The 16,687-nt window shown below is 46.5% G+C and overlaps 2 protein-coding genes across 2 annotated transcripts; both read right to left on the bottom strand.

Annotated features, from left to right (window-relative positions):
• Nucleotides 1-1,764: 1,764 nt before the first annotated feature.
• On the bottom strand, nt 1,765-3,755 carry LOC120659648 (putative UDP-rhamnose:rhamnosyltransferase 1). The gene has a single exon (XM_039937851.1). It carries the CDS (start codon nt 3,557-3,559, stop codon nt 2,012-2,014), a length of 1,548 nt encoding a protein of 515 aa, XP_039793785.1. The 5' UTR covers nt 3,560-3,755; the 3' UTR covers nt 1,765-2,011.
• Nucleotides 3,756-4,412: 657 nt separating this feature from the next.
• LOC120659647 (exocyst complex component EXO84B-like) lies at nt 4,413-11,492 on the bottom strand. Its single transcript, XM_039937850.1, has 7 exons — nt 11,037-11,492; nt 9,366-9,463; nt 7,753-8,794; nt 6,639-7,151; nt 5,767-5,955; nt 5,559-5,692; nt 4,413-4,891 (listed from the first exon to the last, which is right to left on the bottom strand). The coding sequence occupies exons 1-7, from the start codon at nt 11,250-11,252 to the stop codon at nt 4,729-4,731; spliced, it is 2,355 nt and encodes a 784-aa protein (XP_039793784.1). The 5' UTR covers nt 11,253-11,492; the 3' UTR covers nt 4,413-4,728.
• Nucleotides 11,493-16,687: the final 5,195 nt, after the last annotated feature.

The following is a 16,687-nucleotide window of genomic DNA, read 5'->3' as shown; positions in this document are numbered from 1 at the left end:
GCTGGACCGCTCCATCAAAGGCACTGTGAAGTTCGGGGATGGCTCCCTCGTCGACATCGTCGGGCGTGGGACTGTCATCTTCACCGCACGCAACGGGGGTCACCAGTCCCTGCTTGACGTCTACTACATACCGCGCCTCCGCTCCAACATCATCAGCCTTGGTCAGCTTGACGAAGCTGGCTGCAAGGTCGAGATCGAAGATGGTGTGCTCCGGGTTCGCGACCCGTATAGGGTGCTCCTTGCAAAGGTACGTCGGAGCCCTCACCCTCTCTACAAGATCACCCTCACCATCGCGCAGCCGATGGCTCTGCTGGCGCACACGGACGATTCCTCGTGGCGCTGGCATGAGCGGTTTGGTCACATCGGCTTCGACACGTTGCGGAGGCTGAGCCGTGGCGGTCTGGTGCGGGGACTTCCGCCCCTGGACCATGTCGACCAGCTCTGCGACGCCTGCCTCGCCGGAAAACAACGCAGCGCATCCTTCCCCAACCGCTCCCTGCATAGGTCATCGGGTCGCCTGGATCTAGTGCACGGAGATCTGTGCGGCCCGATCTCTCCTGCGACACCAGGCGGGCGCAGCTACTTCCTCCTGCTCGTTGACGACGCGAGCAGGTACATGTGGCTCGTCCTCCTGTCGAACAAGGGGGAGGCAACAGCCGCAATCCAGAAGTTCCAGGAGGGTGTTGAAGTGGAGACCGGCCGCAAGCTTCGTGCCCTCCGAATCGACCGAGGCGGGGAGTTCACCCGTTGAAGTGGAGACCAGCCGCAAGCTTCGTGCCCTCCGAACCGACCGAGGCGGGGAGTTCACCTCGATCACCTTCGGCACTCGCCGGAAAGGGCGTGAACCGGCAACTCACCACGCCATACTCACTACAAGCATCGGCTCGCGGGCGAGGGCTCCCGCTCCGGCAGCAACAGCGGCAAGCCATCAGGCGGTTCGCGCGGCGGGAACAAGGGTAGCGCACGCGCTGGCGGCTCCTACGACGAGCCGGCCAGAGAGGCCACGAAGTCCGACAAGTGCAAGTACTGCAAGAAGAAGGGCCATTGGGCCCGAGAATGCCGCAAGAAGAAGAGAGATGAAGCGGCGCTCCTCGCTGAAACCGGCGGTGACGACACCGACGAGCCGTCCTTGCTGATGGCGGTGGCCGAACCATCTCATCTTCACGGAAGCTGAGCGCGTCGAACTCGCGGATGAGATCGGTGGCTTTCGCCTTGCGAATCCGATCAACACCCACGCGCTCGATCTTGAGGGCGTCCCAGGCTCGCTTCGCCGTGCCCTTCCCGTGGAGGGAGACACGCATCTCTGGTGGCGTCGGACGGAGAATGGCCTCCATGGCCATGTGGTCGTCGTGCCGGTCGACGGTCCCGTGGCTCACCGCCTCCCAGAGTTCACGCGCTTCAAGCATTACCTGCATGAGAACCGCCCAATCCGTGGAGTTGGTGCGGGTCAGCATGGGGTAGTTTGCCGATCCCACCTCGCGGACGACGCGCGTCGGCGGCGCGCCATCGTCACGGTGTCGGCGACCACGGCGAGTCGGTGGCGTTGGCGATCGAGGAGCGCGGCAACGTGGGGGCGTGAGCGATCCGGAGGCGCGGTGGTGCGGCAGCGACATCGCGTAGGACCCCGGCTCTGATGCCAAATGTTATCCCCGTCGGCTCGGCGACGTACTCCGGCTTGCTGGAGCACCGGCGAGCGCAGGAACGAAGCGAACTCAACGCGAGGTGGCTGGTGAACACGAGAGTTGGATACACACGAGGTTTTTTTTGTGCCGCAGAGAGCAGCTTTTCTGTTGTGCTTTATTCCATATAAGTAGGAAGTTAAACAACGTAACTACTGGCTAACAAACCTCCACGATCGGGAACGTGCGTGCCATCCCACGCAGTCCTTGATCCGGTCTTGGCGGAGAGCGCCGCGGTGCACACCCTCACGACGCAGCGCGGGTGTGCGCCAGAACCGGGCAACACGATCCTACTGATGCGCGCCCGCCTCACTGCCTAACAGAAAGGAAAACTAGGAAGGAAATAAAACATCTAGCTTATCAACTAACACGGAGCACTGCGTCGTGCTCGTGCACGTTGCAGCCAAGGCTCCGCGGCGGCGCTGCTGCAGGTGCTCGACGAGCTCGTCGATGTACCTCCCCTGCCTCGCCGTGTCCCAGAGAACCTCCCGCAGCTCCCCGGCGTTGCGCGCGAGCTCCTTCCCTTCCTCCCCCACCATCACCCGCCGCACCGTCGCCGCGACGTCCTCGGCGGCGAACGCGCGGCCGTTCCACGGCACCTCCAGGCCGACGCGCCGCGCCGCCATCAGCCGCGCCGTGAGGCCCTGGTCGGCGAACAGCGGCAGCATCACCAGCGGGTGCCCGAACAGAAAGCTCTCCATGAGGGAGCTCCACCCGGCGTGCGTCAGGAAGGCGCCCACGGCGGCGTGCGCGAGCACCCGCACCTGCGGCACCCAGCCGACGCGCACCACCCCGCGGCCGGCGGCGCGCGCGCGGGCCTCGAACCCGTCCGGGAGCTCCGGCCGCGCCTCGCCGAGCGGCCTCCGGAGGGCCCAGAGGAAGCGCACGCCGGCGAGCTCCAGCCCGAGCGCGAGCGCGCGGACGTGCTCCGGCGCCAGCGGCGCCTCGCTCCCGAACGCCACGTAGAGCACGGACCTCCCCGGCTGGGCGTCGAGCCAGCGCATGAGGCCCGCGGTCTCCTCGTCGTCGTCGTGGTCGTCGTCCCCGGCAGCCGAGGAAGCGCGGGTGGCAGCGTCGTGTGGCGCGAGGAGGCCGGAGGGGAGGACGGGCTTGCCGTAGATCTCGCCGAGGAGGTCGCAGAGCGGGCCGTCGACCTCGCGGCTGCAGCGGCACACGAGGAGCGGGCAGCGCTCCATCGTCTCCCAGATGCGGGCTGTGTCGGAGACGCCCGAGGCGTTGGGCCCCCACGCCCCGACGACCCACTCGGCCTCGTGGCCGCGGTACGCGACATGGGACAATGAGGAAGGGATCCACGGCGGCGCGACGGTGAAGTCCGCCGCCGCGGACCTCGGGTGCGCGTCGTTGAGCGCCTTGGGGCCGATGAACGCGACGCAGGCCGCCGGAAAGATGAAGAACGCCGCGCACGGCACCCCGTGCTCGTCGGCGATGGGCGGGAGCCAGTGGTGCGCGAAGTCGTGGACGATCCAGTCCGGCTTCCTGCCGTGCCCTTCTCCGGCTCCGGACTTCCCACCGGCGCAGGCCCCGGCGAGGAAGGCGGCGAAGGGGGCGGCGAGGCCGTCGAAGGCGACCTTGAGGAGCTCGACCTTCTCCGGTGGCACGTCGGCCGTCGACTCGGCGCCGTCCGGGAGGCCCTCGACGCGCGGCAGGGGCAGTGGCGCGAGGCGGATGCGTGGCCTGACCTCCGGGACGACGGGCCTCAGCCTGGCGAGGTTCCTCGGGGCTGAGACGAAGGTGACGAAGTGGCCGCGCTTGGCGAGCTGCTCCGAGAGCTCGAGGAAGGGGATCATGTGGCCGAATGCGAGCCATGGGAACACCACTACGTGCAGGGGAGAAGCTTCGTCTCTCTTGGATTCTGCCATGTTCTTGGAGCTCGAACTCGATCGATGTGATCGTGAACAGTGTGGACACGGATCTCGGTGTCGACGGGATGCAAGAACTATGGCAGATTGGATCTTTCTTATAATGGCAAGATTGGCAGTGAGGCCACGCAAGTAAATCCGCGTATCACGTGAATCATATTTTATTACAAGTGGCTTTTCAGATTCAGAATTTAAGTTTTGGAAGATCAGATTTGGAAGCTGCAACTGGAAACAATCAAGTCAGCGACTTTGTTGGTCAGCACCCTCCACCTCGGCGTGCTTGGTTTACGTGTAACCCCATTTGGAATGGATGGATCACTCCAAATATTAACGCTGTTCCCATTACCAACCCTCCGTATTAGACACTCCATAAGTACGAAATGCCAGGCTTCTCTTCTGCCATTAACGGATCACCGTTCGGAAAATACTTTGCCTAAGTACCTAACCAAACCAAACAAGCATGACAGTACAAATCTGCAAACCCGAACCATAAGTATCACGTCGATTTTTTATGGCTGATCGAATATATGCTCACCATCACGCAGTTGCATTTTTGGCATGTCCAGGTCATGTCCCTGCACTATCAACCAATATGAACAGGTTCGAGCACAAAAGGTTAGCATGAAGTTTGGATCATTACCATCATTCTAATTCTAAAACATTAATGGCAATAAAGCATAGACCTTAGAAGTTAGAACTGATGAGTTCACGAGGCTTCCAGTGTTGTTGTAAACACTTGCTTCCAAGATTGTGACAGGACTTAACTTTGAAGCATCCTCTAGTGCGTAGTGGATTACTAGCTAACTCAGAGTCAATAGTTTCAGAACCCATACGTGCCAGAAATTACTCGAAGTGTGGAATCTCTGTATTCATGCCAACTGACAAGTGAAAACTGATGAAAGAATGATACAGACTGGGGGGGATGTCCTGCCAGCCATTTGGCCATGCAACACTTGCGGGCCTCAAGCTCTCTGAAACAAATGACTCAATATTTCTTTTCCTACGTCAAACAATTACCCCTCTATACTAATAATACTAGCACAACAGATTTTGAAGGGAAAAAGGAAGCAGAAAAAAAAAGAACAAAGAAGTGGAGGAATAGGGCGAAAGAATATATACTATTGATTATTATACAATGATCTGCCTACAAAAAATTTCCAGCTTGCAAACTAGGAGCTGCCGTGGGATTTGAACGACGACATGGAGTGCGCTGAAATGGAGGCGGTCGGGCTGTTTACTTCCCTGTCCCCATTGGCAGCTCTACCCTTTCCACTGATCATACTGACAACTTCTTGAGTGACGTCCATGAACCAGTCATCGCCCGGAAGGACACTGCACAGAAACAAGAATATTGGCTGAAATTTGAAGCTCCCAGTGGAAGCAACTTCTGTGAGAATATCCCCCATAGGCAAGGGAAACACACTATAGCTACTACAATCTCCTTCATGGGATAATGTAACAAGGAACATGTGAGGGGATCCTCAAGATTTTCGGAAGTATGACTAAACTACAGTAAGTAGGATACCTTGTTAGCATTCAAGTACAGCAAATAAGAATAAATTACGAAGGTGGATGGCATACTGTGCAGGTACCAGTCAGCTGAAGTTTAAGAAACCGCTTCATATAATCTTTCTTTTTCTAAAAACTAATTGAATACACATCATGGCCTCCGCTAATACGTAACAATTTTTTTTAAACCATCCAGTAGGGCAATTTGGAGGTTACTAATGGCAGCCAAGCTGTCAGCTACGGTTAGTTGGTAGCGGCCTACAGGAACATATGTAACTCCAAGTTATTACTTATCCTTCCTTCTCTTACTAGTTTTCTTAACAGAGGAACATTAGCGTAATCCAAACTCTAGAAGGCAAAAATGCAATACAGGGTTCACTTTGCTAGAGAACTGCGTACGTTAACAAATATTAGCAGTTTTTTTTTTGTAGCAGATGAACGGACATCTAATTGTGAACCAATAGAAAGGCAAAAATGATGAGCACTGTACCTATCAGGGTTCATTCCAGTAGCAGAAAATGCGGCCATTGCTCTATCAATGATATCCAAAATGACTTGATGTACATGTCTAGAGAGAAAACGACCTTGGCCAAAAATGATGACAAATTGCATATCCAGGTAGAACTGCAAAAAAGGAAAATAATTTAAAACAACAATTGACCAATGAAACAAAAAGAAAAAGGAGGAAAGGAGCTTACCTGCTGCAGACCAAGGGGACCTAGAGGCTTTGGCCCCTGTTCAATCTCTTCCCAGAAGGCCTGGTCCTCTGAGAGCCACAGTATGACCGTCTCTGTGAGGCGCATCATTAACAAAGTAGCGAATCTTTCTCTACCAACAAACATTTCTGCGGCAATGCTTGCCATCCTGTTTAGCTTTGCATATAGCTCCTGCAACAAACAGCAGATGACATTCTTCCGAATACTACATTATCTAAGACTAACTTGCACTATGCAAAGAAAGACAACTACTTTTGACAAGTTCCACTGTTTTTAACAACACATTGGCATTGAAGATAAAAGAAGCTTCACCATGAAACCTGCAATCTTAGCAAAGTATATCCAATATTAAGGATATAAGCAACAGCGAAGACCTGCTTTTTTAAAATGGCTAATCCATGAGCCCCTTAACTTTCGATGGGGCATCATCTTAACCAATTGAGCTATTTAAACTGTGTAAATATGATTTTCTTATATTCCAGCGGCTCAGCTAGAAGAATCACCAGAATTGAGTAGGTAACATAAGTTTCTCTTTCAAAACTGTACGTTCAACCCATCCATTCAAACACCATATGCTCAACTAATTTAGCTACTACTGTCCTTGTATATGATCATGATAAGATGGTAAAAGGATTGACCCAGCAACTGCATGAAAAGATGTACAATGGCCTCAAAGTTGGAATTTTAATGACACACTTTTGGCAAGGCGATTATAAGTAAAATGACATGTTGAAACAGAAAATTTTCTAAACACTCAAGAATTTACTGAGAGGCCTATATGAGCCCATTCTGGCAAATGCATGGTCCAGGGTCCAATTTAGCTAATTACAATAAATAATCAAACTTGTATGTACCTGGAAAATTGGAGATGGAACCCATTCTGGTTCTTCAACGGTATTATCCATATTGATATACATTTCTGCGCTAAGATGGGTATCGCCTTCATCTGTAAATATAAGTTCAAGAGCATGCTGCCTGCAAAAACTATCTCTCAATCTGTCCACCATACGTTGTAGTTTTCTTTTCCATTCACGCTGCTCAGGCACACGGTTTTGTTTATCTGTTCCTCTTTTACGCAAGTCATCCATGCTAGACTGGTTTATTGATGATAACTTCATAGCTGCTCTAGGTAGCAACTCCTCGGCTAGTAGAGATGCATTAGCTAATAAAGCTAACTGCTGTTCTTCAGTCTCTGCCATTCGAACAATCTTATTTCCTAAACCATCTAAGTTAGCTTCATCATCAATTGAACCAGGCAAAGCACTTATAAGCAAGTTGACATATGAATTGAAAATTTGTGTGATCCCATCCATTGCAGAGCCACCTAATTGCAGACTAAGTAGTGGTGCGACGTCCTCAAAGAAATCCTGAAATTCAAGACAACATTAGACATACCTAATATAGAGCCAAGATACAAGCTAATCATCTTCTCTGAAGAAGCTCGGAGCTCAATGGAAGTAGTTTAGAGTAGAATATTTCTTTTTATGCGATAGTAATGATAAGAGGAAAAATCATTTTTGCAGCTAAAGCAAAACTTCCATTATTGAACTAGTGATTCAAGGGAGCTGTGCTGGCATCATCATTCTAGTGATTGTGCACCTACTGTATTGGTTTTAACACACTACAAATAGTATGAAATGCATAAAGTGGACAAAGGACAAGTCATGTATCAGATTAATCGAGATGAGGGTTTACTGAGAAATTAACACAATCCTTGCTGAAAACAGCATCTTTGATGAGAACAGAAGTGCAACAGAGATGAAATTACAAAGAATGCCCAATGTAGTGGCAAAAGAAGTGTTAGGTCATAAGACACATAACTATGCCAATGGATATACATTAGCCTTTACCATCAATATGATATATCTCTGCTGGTACATGATTTAAAAAAAGATTAATATCATCTTTCTGGATACAACAAATAGATAGATTCATTCTTGTAATCTAACCATAAGAGATCACAATTACCTGAACCATTGAATTGAAGCGGTGTGCGCTGTTAGAGAGCTTTGGCTGAAGTGCCAAATTAGCAGCAGATGATCTAGCTAATGGACGAATACCAGTTGAGGGATAAGTGAGTATCCAGTTATCAGCTGCAGCTAGTGCAGCGGTACTCTCCTCAATTCTCCTCAAATTAGCATCTAATGCTTGCTCAAGACTGGGCTTGAATTGTTTCAGGAGAACAGATGAAAGAGACAGACCACGAGCTTCCAGCAAGGAACAATGGCCAAGTGATATCTGAACACATTCTGCAGCTGTCCTCAAGCCTCCAGCAGCTGCACAAGAGGACAACACATGCCTCTTTACCAGGAGTGCAAATGACATAACCTGCTTGGTAGCCCATGTAACCAGTTCAGATGCGTAACATGACTCATCACCAAAAACATCTACAGAATCACTGAGTGCCTGAGCTATGACTGAAAAAACTTGTTGAGCAAGTGCTGCAGTGTATGCCCCACCATATGAAGTGCTAGATGGATGTATAGTTTGCATATTGCATTGAAGCCTTTGATCATGTGCACTGAGTAAGAGGCTGTGAGCCCGGGGGCCATCACCAAGTCTTTTGAGGGCAGAAGCCGCAGCTCGAAGCTCAATACCACGAGTGGAAGACTGACAAGCAGCTTCAGCAAGCTGATCTGCCAGCCTCTGACGATTATCAGAGACAGATCTTCCCAAAGCTGAAACTTCAGCTGCAGTTAGAGTCTGTTTTCGTTTTGCGTCAACAGCAACTCGTTCTGCTTCATCCAGTGCATCCAGTGCTTCATCCACTCTTCGCTCAGCTAGCAAAACGTCAAGCATGTCAGGAAAATCTGCAGACCATTTCTGAATTTCGGAAGGCTCCTGATCTTCAACATTGGATATGTCGTCTTCTGCGGAACCTTCAGGGCCTGATGTCAATGAATCTATCTGAACTCCTTCAGACAGACCATGAATTAAAGCTGCCTGTGTATTAAGCAGATTTCTAATTGACAGTAGCTCCCCTTCAAGGTCCGAAATCTCCTTTGATGTTCTGATGACAAGGAAATAAGTACAAAGTAATTATTTAGCAGAAAAGGTCAACAATGCAAACTGTGATTTCACATGTCGCCAGCTAGACACTATAAAGATTAAAATTTCAGGATGAATAAATAAAATTACATTAATATAACCCTCATTTAATAAAAATAGATAGGCTATACTTGAAAAGGAAACATTCTTTGCAATTGTCAAAGTATTTAGTTTCTAAGAGAAACAAAACCAGGTACACGGATTATAAAGTACAAATAAGGATAAAGATATTATCAACGTAACAAATAAGGTAGGCAAATGCCTATACATAAACATTTTTATTAAATGGCTCAACTCATAAAGAAAAAAAAAGTTATAGAAATGAATTACTTACTAAAAAAACTGATAACTCCTCCTGTACGCAGCATTCAGCACAATGATACTTAAGAATTGTTATCAGAGAGAGAAATAAGGATCTGATGAAAGTGAAGATAATAAAAAGATAACACAGCTATTCGAGAAAAGATAACAAACAAAAGTGACAACGGCACAACATATTTAAGGAAAGCTTGCACAAAAGGTTGCTACCGGACCTGATAAACGAAGCATAATTTGCATAAACACTCCTGCGCATCTCTTCAGCCGAAGCTTTCTTTAAGTCTTGCAGATAAGAACACAAATGTCGTATTTCCTGCAATGAATTTGAAAATCCTTGTCAGTTATGCCTAGTGCACATCATCGTGCCTCAGAAATTGCAATAGCTAGTTTATTTTAATGAAAACCCATGAAAACGCATTATCACTACATAGTAGATAGGGTAAATACCATGTATTGAAAAATGATAAATTGATATAGAAAGTTAACAATAAAGTGATTCTAAAGTAGGAGTATTCTCATGAACCAAATCCATTGTGCAAACTTGAAAGTCAAATGAAGAGATCTTAGCTGGTTCGTAAGAACAAATTGGCATATTGCAAGAATTTTGCTAAAATGTCGAAAAAAAATTAGCAGGATTCAGAGTAATGAAATAAGCACAGTAATGAATCCTACAATAGGGATGGATGTAGATCCAGAGTTAAGAGATTTCTCAAACGGCATGCAACTTGTTAGGCTGGACTAAAGTCACCGCAGTTGTCACAAAATATAAACAGTGAAGTACCATACTTAGTGAGGAATCAAGGAAAGACATGATCTAAAATCTGCTCCATTTTCAATGGTTTACTTGAAAGTTGCCACAAAACTCAAAATCCCAACTGAACTATATGTTCAAGGGTATATTTCATTAAAATATACCTCTATTTTTTAATCTGTGATGTTTTGGAAAAGCTAATTAGTTCATTTTTGACCTTATTAGCTTGTCCTAAACGTTATATATTTAAAAATGGAGGGAGTAGTAGCTTCTCAAGCTGCAGGTGATGTTCAACAAACGAAACAAAGTACCATTTTTCTACCACCAAATACATCGATAAGGAAGCAATGTATTCCAGTGAACAAAAATATAACATCAAGACTTTAATTTAGCATGATCCTGAACCCTTAAATTGCTGTGACCATCATAATTATGTTTGGACTCAAACTGCTGTAACAATAGCGATACCAAACTGAAAATGCACTAGTTCCAGAAGCAATGCCATAAATTTCCTGAAAATTCAAGACTTAGGTCAACTCCCCTTAGGCCTCTAGCATTTCATTTCTGGTAAAATCCGACACATAACCACATTATGATGCAACCTGAAGAATGGAAGCATATTCAAACCTATACTCTGAGTATTTCAAAATCTCAGGCTGTTCTTCAAATGTGCAGATACAAATAATTAAAAAATGCTCCTGGTTTGACACATGCTCAGTTTTCTGATTTGCACATATAACACGATCGACAAAACCAAACTTTCGCCATCAGAACGTCACTTGCTCTAGATAAAGTGAAGAAACCAAATTCCGAAATTATCCACACAAGTCATGCCAAATCATTTTTGTGACTGTAAAGTATCAATTGGGCAAAGAACACACGCATTGAGGTGACCGCCAAGCGCACCCCCGAGAAAACCCGAAGTGCATTCCCCAAATCACCAATCGTCCAGAAGATACCAGAATCGCCCTAAGACACAATTTCGTCTTAATTCCAACACCAATGGCCTCTCCCCCAGATCACAGCCGCCTATTCCGATAGACATCCGAACCACGAGACAACAACGAAATGCGACCTCCCAACCACCGCGGCAAGAGGCGCCGCCGGATCGAGCCGCGGGCGGATCGGGGCTCACCTTCTCGTTCATGGTCCGGCACTTGGACTGCACGTAGGCGTCGGGATCGAAGTTGTCGGTCTTGAAGATCTTGAGCTTGTCGGCGAGCTGCACCCCGCCGTCGCCGCCGCCGCCGCCTCCCCCGCCCCCGCCGCTCCCCACCGCCGCGGCGCTGCCCACCGGGAACACCCCCGAGTGGCCCGCCGGCCGCGACCGCGACGACTTCGCCGACGCCATCCGAGATCCGGAACACCACCTCCCGCCGCGGCGACCCCGCCTCCTCGGCAATGGCGAAGGGATTCCGCGACGCGGAGATGGCGAGGGGATTGCAGCCGCGGTTGTGGGGTGGTTGCTCGCCAATCAATCAAGCAAACGGGAGAATGGCGGAGGGAGACGAACGATTTGGGGGGGCGGCTCGGCTGGCTTTGGGTCGGGTTGGGTTGGGTTTGGTTCGGAGAAAAATACGATTTTTTTTGTTATTTTGCGACGATGATTTTGGGCGTGGGGATTAGGCGTGCGCCCGAAGTTTAAAGTTTCCGCCCGGACCTTTAGCTGGTGTGTGTGAGTTGTGATATGGCCTTGGAAATGGGCCGTTCTTTGTTTCTACGTGCTGCTTGCTGTTTCTTTGACTTATTGCTTCTAACATTTGGCTCTTACGCATATGTTTGTTAAAATAATCTTAAAAATTATATTTTTAAAAAATATTTTGTCTCGTATAGGATTTTATATCAGTAGATGGTGAATATGAGACTTAGAAGGGAAAAGGTTTTATTCCAGCACCAGGGTAGCTTAACATATCGTATTTGAGAATCGGATGAACATGTTGGCTATTGTGACTTTCCCAAGAGCTTGGCCGTACAGGTCTCGGTGATTTGGTTCAAGCTAAACAGCAAGGAGAGGCTACCATGGGTGAAAAAAACGATATTTTGATTATCTTTTTTTTTTGCGATGAAAGATGTTTTGGTTATCTTGTCTTTGTAATGCCGTGTAGGGACGGAGATGTATTCCCAAGCGATATAATATTTTTATGATATTATGGAAGTACGTTTTTCGTTTCAAAAAAAGAAAGAAAGTACGTTTCAGAATTAGTACTATTGATATTAATTTCCAGAAGTTTTACAAAAGACTCAAGTCAAAATTTTCCAACTGAACTTGTTTCTAAGTTTGAAAACACACTCGAACAGGGAAAACCGGGAATTATGTATCCCCTAACTCTAAAAACAGTTCAAATCCCCTCTATGGCAGTTCAAAGTTGTTCCCAAGTTTGGTATCCGTGTTTTATAGTTTTCATTTGCATCAATAGGCCAACAACAATGTGCTCCAAAAGAAATCCATAAGAATTAAATATTTCATTCAACCTACATCAACCATCGTGAAGGTGCTCCATATAATAGTCCATAGCTAAAAGTACTCATAAGCTTACGAGCTGTCCATAAAAAATAGAATATCAATTTATGTCAATTCCTCCTCTTTCTCTCCCTCTCTCTCTCCTTTCCTTCACTTTCTCCATTTCACCTCACTACTTACTTTTACAATGAACATTGTGAACTTTGCAATAGCTATAGCCTATCGTGAATGGATCCACTACTAAAGACTACTTGGTCCATATACATTCGTGTTGCCCTAAGGCACTAAGCTGCTAATGGTCATCGGATTTCCAGCTTCATATTGCCATATAAATAAAGGCTTTTGCTACGGTACACCGAAATGACTGTGGACCGTTAATCTTATAGACTATTACCTCTTAGGAGGTAATAGTTTTAATATTTATTTTATGTATTTTAAATCCAAAAATTAGGGATTAGATCTAATTTGCATGCATGGTTTGTTGAGATCTGTCATCCGTGCACTGGTCGCATAGTAAATGTGCCACGATTAGTTGAGATCTGTACCATCTAATGTGCCATGACGTGACATTTTGGCAGATGCATTTTTTTTGCCCCTCCCTGGCATGCACGTACAGGTAGAAAATTGGGTGTAACGTTTTTTTTTTTGCCATGAAGTGACATTTGCCAACCAATTTTTTTTTTACCAAACGTTGTGGCGGCCATTAAATTGAGACAAGAAATATTTTTGTCCCCTCGAAGCGTTAGATGTGACATCAAATTATCTCTTAGAAGCATTTGAAACAGCATATAACTTTTTAATTCATTATCATAGACATGATTCATACATCAAAAATTTATCTTGTCAGTCAAAGAAAATAGCACAGAGATGGTACAGAATACAAGGTAAATCCAATTTTTGTGACATGTTATGAATTCTCTAAAACAAATTAAAACATGTGTTGCAATAGGAGGTAGGACTACAATTTGATGACATGTTAATGTTTATCAAATCTATCTATAAAAAGTTGAAATAATTAAAACTCTTTTTCACCAAGATTAGGCCCATCTTACCCCTCATGGAGGGTCCACTTGTCAGGCCAAAAAGTTTCACGAAAGGTTCCATTTGAGGTGGTGATTAAACATAACCCTGAGATGAATGTATGGTATGTATATAAGTACATCGATACGCACAACCATGTTATGGCCAGATCAAATGAAGTAGGTTTCCTACTCTCGCATCGTAGAATTTCAGATCGGCAGAAAAAAAGAAATCTTAGCATACCAGACTGCTGGTCTAAGGAAATATCAAATTATGGATGTTTTGGAGCAGCAATATGGGGGACCTCATAATGTCGGTCATGTCACTAAGGATCTGTAAATTAGAACTGGTTGTGTAACTTGGATAGCATAGCTTGCAACAAGAGCCTTTCACTACTAGAAAACGTGCTATGAGAACCGGTTGGAAACGGCCTTAGGAACCAGTTTTCCAACCGGTTCCCCCAAACCGAGACCAATAGCCTCACCCTAAGACACTGGGTTTTCCACCCGGTGCCTTAGGCGCTCATTGGTACCGGTTGGAAAGACCAACCGGTACCAAAGAGGCTACCACGCTGACGCAAGCTGGCAGCCTCTTTGGTACCGGTTGATCTTTCCAACCGGTAGCAATGAGTTTTCCCTATTTTGCCCAATTCTAGTTTTATTTGTTTTATTTATTACTGTTTATTCTTTTATATTGCTAAGCGTACCCGAGCTCTACAATACTATACGTGGTCGTGTTCGATTTCACAGAATATTTGAAACTAACTAAAAGTCAAATGCAAGCATATAATTAAGGTAATTAGCTAAACTAATATATTTACAAATATACAAACAACAAGACATCACGTTTAAAAATATTTACAAATGTACAAGTCATGGTTATAGTCTAACTACTGGCCCCTCAGGACGTCGATGGAAACCCTCTATGGATGTGACCGTCGTGGTAGAACTCGCCTCTAGGATCCAGGATCTCGTTCAAAATGAATCTGGCGAGCTGCTCGCACATGACGTTGATCCGATCGGTAGAATAAACTTCATCCGCGATTCGACACATTTATCATTTAGGAAAAAAGGACTGATATATTAACATCATGCGCGTTAGTATAATTAGGAAAATGTAATAGTGAACGGTTTGTACGTACTCTTAGGTCCTCCGTAGTAGGCTTTTCGCATGGAGTCATGATGTGCAAGAAGTCGCATATATATAGTACCCGCACCAATCAGTTCTTTGTTTTTGTCTCGCACACTTAAGGAGAAACAAATAAAGTACTCAATTTAGAACAATTTGGAATTACTTAACTAGATAAATGGTCGTGAATCAACATACCGGATAATCCATTTTAACGTTCAGTTCGGGGCTCCATTGACCACGTCCTTTGTTCGTTTTCACAAATTTTTTCCAGACTCTGTGCTCAAAGTTAAGTTTGATATTCAACAATTGTTATTAACATAAAAAGAATTTGATTGTGCAAACTGAACTTACCTGTTCAAGGGGTCTATGATATGTTGGATTGCGGATTTTGGTTTTCTCATTGAGTCAAAGACTACAAGATTGCCGGTCTCTACGGCAAGTACGAGTAAAACCCAATGATAACTGTAGATATAGATATGATATATATACATACATGAATTAGACGACTTATTATTTATTTAGAAATATAATAGAGAATTGAGTCGACCAAGGCTTACTCATAGTTGTATGGTATGAATATATATGATTTGTAATTTTGCCTAGTCAACGAATCGTACATGTTTTGGCACGTTGCCGTGTAATTTTCGTTGAGCACTTTCTGGTTGACTAGCAACGGAGACATGAAGCCGATCTGATGGTGCCATCCTTCTTTTCGACTTCTTTGACTCTCCTGTCTAAACGATACAATAGAAATTATATAATGCACACAGATAATTACATTACTTGTTAACAAAAAGAATTAATGTAGAGGTAAGTGATACTTACAGAACCCAAATGGTGATGGTAGAGGCGTCGAAGGTTTGTCGATGGTAAACGTGATATAAATCTTCGAAGTACACCCAGAAGTCGTCCTCCCCGCGAAAGAAATCATGGTCACGATACTTGACTCCAAACATTTTCCCTTCGTCATTCGACATTCGCAGGTACCATCTATGCAAGTTGAACATCTGCGTGCCTAGACTCATCTCCTGTTCCTCAGTGACAAAAGGTTTTCCATGCTCAAATGGAGTAATAACGGGAGCGACAGGAATATCCGGCTCCTCTTGCCCCGTTGCCTGCTCTAGCGTTAATCCAGTTTCAGAAAGAAATATCGCCGCCTGTAGGTCCGCCTGATGTTATACGTCCGCCTGGTGTATGACTGGCAACCCTGGCACCCGGAGGGGCTCGAGTTCTTTTTGTTGTGTGCCAAGTTGAGGAATGGTCTTGCCACATTTCTTCTGATTTCTCACCATGTGTGCCTTTGTCAGAGTACGATCATAGTCCGAGGGTAAGCTTTTTGGTTTTGGTGGGTTGTCTAGGTTTGCGAGAAGCTTTTTCCCTAATTTTAGAGGTACATTTTCCCTCTGCGGGGAGACTTTAGGCTTCAACTGTTCTTTTATATATCGAGCAGTCTCCTCTTCCAACTCCTCAGCGGTCTTCTCGTAGATCAATTTTCTTTCGACCGTTTTCTGCTTCTTCTTTGAGGGTCCATCCGCTGGGAGGGATGATGTCTTTTTCTTTCCTTTTTCCGGTGCAGGAGGAGTTGGAGTACTCGCGGCCCTTTGCCCCGGCGGAGACAGTGGTGAGGGAGGTGGTTGTGGGGACGACGGCGAGGAAGGCCGCGAAGACGGGCGATCGGTCTGCACGGGAGCCATTGTGCTTGCAGTAAATTTGATGTCGGCCTTGCACCATAGAACGACCCCGTGCAGTGCCTCTCCCAATGTCTTCTCTCCATCCCCTCCAACGAAGTCGAGCTCAAGATCCTCATTGTTTCCAACTATCTGCTCAACTGTGACGGAGGTGTAGCCATGGGGTATCGCCCTTCCAAATTATAGTACAAGGATTCAGTGGCCGGGCTGACCCGTATGCTACATGAATGGATATATTCTTTGCTCGCACATGTAGCTCGCATGCTGTCGGCATGGTGATATCATCCACTGGATACCTCTAGTCATCTACCGTCGTTGGCTCAATCTAGGAGTGCTCATCAGCTTGTACGTCGGGTGCTGCCGTGGATGCACAGCTGCTGCATCGCTGAGAGGCCGGGCTTATCACAACATCCGAGTGCGACCCAGCAGTGCCCTTTTGGCTCAGAGCTAGCTGCACTACCTCATTGACCCTGGTGTCCATCTGAG

This window comes from Panicum virgatum, chromosome 2N (assembly GCF_016808335.1).
Source record: "Panicum virgatum strain AP13 chromosome 2N, P.virgatum_v5, whole genome shotgun sequence".
In the NCBI taxonomy this organism is placed as follows: domain Eukaryota; kingdom Viridiplantae; phylum Streptophyta; class Magnoliopsida; order Poales; family Poaceae; genus Panicum; species Panicum virgatum.
The sequence above is the reverse complement of the archived record's forward strand: the minus strand, read 5'-3'. Positions and strand labels throughout refer to the sequence as shown.

Excerpts from the sequence above, each read along its gene's own strand:
- LOC120659648 (XM_039937851.1), bottom strand. The coding sequence starts at position 3,559 with ATGGCAGAATCCAAGAGAGACGAAGCTTCTCCCCTGCACGTAGTGGTG.
- LOC120659647 (XM_039937850.1), bottom strand. The coding sequence starts at position 11,252 with ATGGCGTCGGCGAAGTCGTCGCGGTCGCGGCCGGCGGGCCACTCGGGG. Across the intron at positions 9,464-11,036 it reads GCCGGACCATGAACGAGAAG|GAAATACGACATTTGTGTTC; the intron begins GTGAGCCCCGAT and ends AATTCATTGCAG. Across the intron at positions 5,956-6,638 it reads TTCCATCTCCAATTTTCCAG|GAGCTATATGCAAAGCTAAA; the intron begins GTACATACAAGT and ends TGTTTGTTGCAG.